The 7,827-nt window shown below is 43.9% G+C and overlaps 1 protein-coding gene across 18 annotated transcripts in view; it reads right to left on the bottom strand.

Moving 5' to 3' along the window:
• The window catches only part of FBXO25 (F-box protein 25), a 50,354-nt gene continuing 43,259 nt past the window's right edge, over positions 733 to 7,827 (bottom strand). For all 18 annotated transcript variants that reach the window (XM_021076211.1, XM_021076220.1, XM_021076219.1 and 15 more), the window contains one exon: positions 733 to 7,645. In XM_021076211.1, the coding sequence (XP_020931870.1) occupies positions 7,556 to 7,645 (90 nt within the window). In that variant the 3' untranslated portion in view covers positions 733 to 7,555. The remainder of the gene's footprint in view (positions 7,646 to 7,827) is intronic.

Genomic DNA, 7,827 nt, shown 5'->3' with positions numbered 1-7,827 from the left:
TTCTCCCTCCAGGGTCTATCTCAGTGATGGAAAAATTCATATAATTAGAAATTTATGGAGTTTCCGCCATGGCGCAGTAAAAAATCCGACTAGGAACCATGAGGTTGTGGGTTTGGTCCCTGGTCTCGCTCAGTGGGTTAAGAATCTGGCATTGCTGTGGCTATAGTGTAGGCCAGCAGTTGCAGCTCTGATTAGACCCCTAGCCTGGGAACCTTCATGTGCCGCCAGTGTGGCCCTAAAATGCAAAGAAAAAGAAAAAAAAAGAAATTTATGTATCAGCATAGTTTTTCAGAACTGTAGAATTTAGTGTGAAGGTGGAATAGAATTTTTGCTTTCAAGAGAGCTGAATACATCTGGGAAGTGATGGGAAAAATATCACTTGTTTTATTTGAGTTTTCTTTCTGAGATCTGATTTTTCTTCAGAGACTAGGGTTTCAAAATGCTCTTTTCCCTGTAAATTTTAGAACTGGTGCAGCAAGCTAGCAGGAGATGCCAGGGATTTTTGTCCTTTAAGAAAACTCCACAGTTCAACATGCACAAGTGCACAGGAAACCGGTTTCCCTTGGGCAGCAGGGAGCAAGATCCTAGCGAGGGCCCCGCCTCCCTGGGAGACCCACAGCTCTAATTCCTGCTGCTCCTGCTTTGTAACTTGGAAGCTTCTGTATCTTCAAAAGGCCCTGGTGTGAGATAAGATACTGGAAATATATCAAAATATAAAGAAATACCTTGACATAGAATTATGGGTAGCATTTTAATTTTTGTGTGTATTGGCTTTTTAACAACTTTTTACAATGAATATACATTACTTTCATGATCAAAAACAGGGTAACAAATATTTAAAAAGTAACATTTTTTTTTTTAATGGAAAATGTCAGCTGTATCCAAGAGCGACAAGAGTCTATCAATCACCGGCTGGCAAACTACAGCCTATTGGCCACAAAAGGCCGACCCCCTGTACTTGCGCGCCCCACAAGTCAAGAATGGTTTTTACGTTTTTAAATGGTGGAACAACTTACAAAGAATATATCGTGGCACATGAAATCCCATAAAGTTTGACTGAAACACTCACTGTCCACTGTGTCTTCTGATGCCATCCAAGTCCACACATATGGAGTGTGGCTGCAAGAGAAAATGTGGGCCCCTCAATATCACAAGTATTTATTAATATCTGCCTCTTCAGAGAAGGTCTGCTGAACCCTGAGGAAACTACCTGTACCCACCCTTCCAGCCTTCGGAGTTACCAGCTCCTGGCCAATCTTGTTTTATCTCTAGCTATCCCCTGGCCCCAACCCAAAGAATTATGTTAAAGTAAATCCCATAATCCTATAATTTCATCATCTTAGTGTTGTTTAAATTTAAAGGCTGAGAATTCACCAAGAAGACATAAGAATTATAAACAAACATGAACAAACTTCGGAGCTTCTAAAGTTTGAAGCAACCACTGAAGGGAGAGATGGTTCCGCTGTTACAGTGTGAGGCCCCAGGATCCACTCTCACCAAGATGCAGTCGCCACTGTCAGAGCAACTAATACACACGTTAAGAGAACAAAGGAAAAATATGATCTTGTCAACTGATGCAGAAAAAAAAGTTAGACAAAACTGAATACCCTTGCATGACAGAAATACTCAACCAACTCGGAATAGAAGGGAGCTGCCCCAACATCACACAGCCAAATAAAAAGCCCCAGCTAAATCTACTCTACAGTGAAAGCTTTTTTCCTAAGGTCAGGAGCAAAAACAAAAATGCCCACTCTCACCACTTCCATTCGACACAGTATTGGAAGTCTTTTTTTTTCCCCCCTTCCTTTTTTTTTTTGCTATGCCTGCAGCATGCAAGTTCCCAGGCCAGGGATCGAATCTGAGCCACAGCTGCGGCAACTCTAGATCCTTCACCTGCTAAGCGATAGCAGGAACTAGTATTGGAAATCTTAACTAGTACATTTGGGCAAGAAAAAGAAATAAAAAGCATCCAAATTGGAAGGAAAGTAGTACAATTACCTGTTTGCAGGTGGCATGACCTTTTATGTAGTCAACTCTAAAGATTATACCAAAGAAAAAAAAATGGAACTAATAAAGTTGTAGGACACAAAATCAACATATAAACATCAATTGCATTTCTATACAATAACAAGGAAAAATCCAAAGAGGAACATAATAAATTCCATCTTTAATGGCAACAAAAAGAGTAAACACTTAGGAATAAACTGAGCAAAGGAGGCGGAAAGAAAACGAAGACACGAGTAATTGGGGGACATCCCCTGTTTGTGGACCAGAAAACGCCCACCAAAGCAACCTGCAGATTCAGTACAGTCTCTACCAAATCATGATTTTCAACAAGGGGGCCAAGTCTTTCGGCAAATGGTGCTGAGAAACCCAGATACCCACATGCCAAAGAATGAAGCTGGAGCCTGCCCTTATACCACCTGCAAAAACTAACTCAGAATGGATCAAAGAGCTGGAACTATTCAACTCTCAAAATGAAAACAGGAAAAAACTTCATGACACTGGATTTGGCAATGAATTCCTGGATATAACACAAAAGATGCAAGCACCAAAAGAAAGAATATAGAAAAGTGGACATCAACATTAAAAACCTCTGGGCACAAAGACACAATCCGCAGAGTGAAAAAGCAACCTAGGGAACAGGGGCAAGTATTTCAAGTCACATATCTGATAAAGGTTAGTATCCAGGGTTGTGGTTTTCCTACAGTCAACCACAAAAGCACATACCACTCAACTGAAAAGTGGGCAAAGGACTTGAATAGACATTTCCCCAAGACATATAAATGGCCAACAAGCACAGGAAAAGATGCTCATCATCACTCGTCACCAGGGAAGTGCCAATTAAAGCCATAACAAGATACAAGATACCACCCTCCCAGCTACCATCAAAAGCGAACCAACTGAAACTAGGAGTGTGGGATTAACATACACATACTGCTATGTATGAAAGAGACAACCAGCACAGGAACCTCTACTCAATTTTCTCTAATTACCTACATGGAAAAGAATCCGAAAAAGAATGGACGTGTGTATGACTGAATCTCTTTGCTGTACACCTGAAACACATACACTGTAAGTCAATCAAACACCATTAAATTTTTTTTAATTAAGCAAAAACCAACCCCACAAAATAACAAGTATTGGTGAGGATGTAGAGAAATTGGAACCCGCATGCACTGTTAGAGGCTGCACCATTTTATATTCCCACCAAGGAAAACAGTGTGGTAGTTTCTCAAAATAGTAAACATAAAATTACCACATGATCCAGCAATTCCACTTCTGCATATATATCCAAAGGGCACAAAATCATTATCGAGAAGAGAGATTTATACACCATGTTCGAAGTAACCCAGTGTCCATCAACAGATGACAGATAAACACAAGGTGGTCCACCCACACAATGAAACTACCCGGCTTACAAGGGAAGGAAGTCCTGACCCACGCTACAGCATGGAGAAAAGGCAAATACTATATGATTCCAGTTATTTGGCAGGCCTACAGAAATCACATCCACAGAGAAAACAGAGATGTTGGGTGCCAGCGGCCAGAAAGGGGGGATAGGGAGTTAGTGTTTAATGGGGATGAAGAGTGTTCATTTTGCAGAGATGAAAAGTTTTCTGGAGATGACAGTGTGATGTTTGCACGACAATGTCAATGTACTTAATGCCAGGGAACTGTACACTGAACAATGGTGAAGAAATGGTAAATGGTTAAAAATGGTAAATTTTATGTGTATTTTACTGTAATTTAAAAAGTTTTAATGACATTTGAATTTTCCATGTAGATTAAATACTAAAAAGCTACTTGCATTCATCTGTACAAATTTCTCAAATGACTATCAGAGAAAAGTGAAAAAAAAAATTTTTTTTTTTTAATTTAGGGCCACACCGTAGCATACGGAGGTTCCCAGGCTAGGGGTTGAATCGGAGCTGTAGCCACTGGCCTACACCACAGCCACAGCAACTCAGGATCCGAGCCGCGTCTGCAACCTATACCACAGCTCAAAGCAATGCCAGATCCTTAACCCACTGAGCAAGGCCAGGGATCGAACCTGCGTCCTCATGGATACTAGTCAGATTTGTTAACCACTGAGCCATGAAGGGAACTCTGAAAAGTGAAAATTTTATCCAAAAGACAAAACACAGCTGAGGTGTCTCTCATGTCTGGTGCAGGTCTTCTCTTAAACAGGAAAGAGTGACAATGTCTTTGGAGGATGCAACATCCTGTGGAGGACTGGTCTTTTTGGCCCTTTTCCGTTGGTGGACACTTGGGTATTGGGTCTCCGGGGAATCACCCTAACATTTACAGAAGGATCACACACCAGCCCATCACAAACTCCTCCTGAGAATGGGAGGGAACAAGGCAAGTCCAGCCTAGGGGTCTGATACCAAAACCTGACAAAGACGTCACCAGAAAAGCACAGCTAATCTTGCCTGTGAAAATGCTCAGTAAAACCAGCAAACTAGGAGTTCCCACTGTGGCGCAATAGGATCGGCAGTGTCTTTGCAATGCCAAGAACGGGGTTCAATCCCCAGCCCAGCATAGTGGGTTAAAGGATCTGGAGTTGCCACAGATGTGGTGTAGGTCACAACTGTGGCTTCAGATCTGATCCCTGGCCCAGGAACACCATATGCTGCCGGGCGGCCAAAAACAGAGAGAGAGAGAAGTAAGAACAAAAAAACCCCCTAGCAAACTAAACCCACCAATGGTGTAGAAACCACATGGGCCATGGGCCTGGGAATACAAGGTTGGTTCAGCAAACAAAAGTCAAACACATGACCACTGTCTCTGCAGATGCAGAAAGAGCAGGAGAAAAATTCCAACATCCTTTCCTGATTAAAAAAAAAAAAAAAACTAAAAAAGTGAGGCTAGAAGCTAAGTCTGCCCCCTGATAAGGAGCCCATAGTGGTGCCCAGCACCACAGCCATGGGCAAAGGACCAAGACCTTCCCAGTAAGACACAGGGATGTGTGTGTGCCCAACAGTCTACATGCACAGGAGAGTCTGGCAAGAAAGCTGGTGAGGAAAAGAAAGGGCGTGCAGACCGAAACCAAAGGGAAAGTGAGAACCCACCCCTCTTTGAAGAAGACACGATGCTGTGTGTCTACCTAAGGAATCTTCAGAAAACCAGTCTATAAACATCTTACCTTTTATTTCATTTTATTTATTTTTGGCTTTTTGGGCTGCACCCATGGCATATGGAGGTTCCCAGGCTAGGGGTTGAATTGGAGCTGTAGCTGCCAGCCTACACCACAGCCTCAGCAACAAAGGCTCCAAGCTGCATCTGCAACCTATACCACAGCTCACAGCAACGCCGGATCCTTAACCCACTGAGCGAGGCCAGGGATCCAACCTATGTCCTCATAGATGCTAGTCGGGTTCGTTAACCGCCGAGCCATGACAGGAACTCCCCTATATGATTTTAAAAGTAAACAGCAACAGTTACACCTGGTCAAAGCCCCCAGTACCATCCCTAAAGGAGCCAAGGTCCTCCATGGACAGCCCCGCACAGCACACACACAAAGCAGCCCCTGGTCCACTGCAGAACCTAATGCGGCAGGCACCTCCCGACTCACAAGTCACAGACTTTATGAGAGAACATGCCTTTGGTACCACAAGACAAAGGAAGACTCAATGGGACCTTCAGACACTGGTGTCCTGGGGGTAGTGGCTCCTGCAGGGCAGCTCTGGGTTGAGCCCAGAGGGGAGCAGATGACACACTGAAGGCGGTGATGCTGTGCAGCCCACATCTGGCAGGTCCTGGTGGAACCGCACCCAGAAACACCACAGGAGGTGGTGTCAGGACAATCCCTCTTCTGTCTCCTCCCATTTGGTGTCATCAGATCTCCCAAAAGTAGCCAGGCAGGGCCCAGGAACCACCCTCTGTCTCTGTCCGTGGAAATGGCATGATAGGGTGGAACAGCTGGACTCCTCTCCCAGGACTATTAACTGGGGGAAAAGAATTCAACTTCAAGGGATTAAAGTCCTCCTAAGAAGAAATTAATACAGAAGTTTCCATGTGGTGCACGGGTTAGGGACCCAATGCTGCCGCGGCTGTGACACAGTCTGCAGCCTTGTTGTGGGTTCGATGCCTAGTCTGAGAATTTTCACATGCCGCAGGTGCAGCTGAACAAAAAAAAGAAATTGATACAAAAAATACTAACACCCCAAAAGGGAAACAGGCAAAGAATAAGTATTGGGTAATTTGCCAAAAGCAAAACAAAATACAGAAGCAATTGGCCGCTAAGCATTAAGAAAAGTCCACACTTGGGGAAGAAAGAGGCCAGGCACTCTGAGAAGATCTCTACAGACATCTGACTGTCTCCTTGGTTCTACTTGCTGCACACGTGTGCTGGTGCTTCTCACGAAGTGACACTGTTCCATCTGCATGGTGCCATGTAGCCAATAAACACCCTATTTTCACAAACACTTGAAAAAAAGGCTGGTTATAAAATGAGAAGAGTATATACCAATGCTTATGGTTTTATAAAAAGTTTTCATGTGGATACACACACCAAAGGAAACTATCATTTGACAATAAAGCATATTCTTATTAGTGTTAGTTCAGCACAGAACTTTATTTACAAATATGCAAATTGCAAAGCCCCATGTGCTAAGAAGAGAGCAGAAGTGGTTTTGCTGAGGTGCGTGGCCCCATTCTTCCCCTGCATCCACCAGGCCACCCCTACCTGCTTTCTGGCAAGCACAGCTATCTTTGAGTGGCAGGGTGATATGCAAGTTTTATTCTCTTTTATAAACTTTATTTTCAAAATTTTCTAAAATGCACATGCAATATTTTAAAAATAAAATCTTTGAAAGGTTTCAATAAATGATATCAAAATCCTTAATACTACTTTTTTCAGAAAGATGCAAAACTGATGAAGTTAAAATCGATAGAGGAACATGATTTATTACTTTGTAAAAGGGGTTTCAGAACAGTGAAATGCAGGCCACACAGGGCTGGCCACAGGTCGGGGCCCTGCCGGCCAGCCTCTGTCCATGAACCCGGGACCACAGCCCCAAGTTCATGTCTATGGGTGGCAGACGTCTGCACCACTGAGCTACCAGAAACATGCATTTACTTCCCTGGGCTCTGTCTGTATCCATGAGCATTCATGGGGACACAATCAGTACAGTTAAAATACATCTTAAGAAAAATAAATATTCTGCACAACATCCTTACAAGAACCAATGTTCTGTCCCCGCCCCCAATTACTACAAAATCAAGAAATGATCATTTGACGATTAAGCATATTCTTGGCTGTTAGTCTTAGTTCAGCAGAGATGATGCTGAAAATACACTCTTCTGAACCATATTCACAAATATGCCAAGTTGCAAATTTTGATGTGCTTAGAAGAATTTTTTTAAGAAGTAGAAATGATTTTGCCTGGGTTTCCTAACCCCCTTTCAAAGACGGAAACACAACAGGTGCTCCTGCCCGCAAGTCCATCCATGGCCTCTCCAGGGGGGGGCACCGCAGTCACGGCTCAGTCATGGAGCATACGTCCTACCAGGTGCTGCTCAGGCCACGGCAGGTGGGGCAGGGGTGCCCTTAAAACTTGAAGAGGTCAATGAAGTGCTGCGGCGACACAGGCGTGAAGCAGCTACCAGGGTCAGCGGCCGTGCAAGGGTGGCCTGAGTCCTGCGGGAGGAGAGGGCGTTAGCACAGATGGCACGTTTCTGGAGGGAAGACAGCTCAAAGCTGCCAGCTGTTTAAGTGGACATTGGACCCCACCACAAAGGTTCGTGGACAGTAAGTGCTGAGAACTATGAAAACAAAGGCAGCCCCACAGGAATTCCTGCTCCAGCAGGTGGGCAGATGGG

Source organism: Sus scrofa, chromosome 15 (genome assembly GCF_000003025.6).
Source record: "Sus scrofa isolate TJ Tabasco breed Duroc chromosome 15, Sscrofa11.1, whole genome shotgun sequence".
NCBI classification, from domain to species: Eukaryota; Metazoa; Chordata; class Mammalia; order Artiodactyla; family Suidae; genus Sus; species Sus scrofa.
Note: the sequence above shows the minus strand (reverse complement) of the source record. Positions and strands in the feature narration are given on the sequence as shown.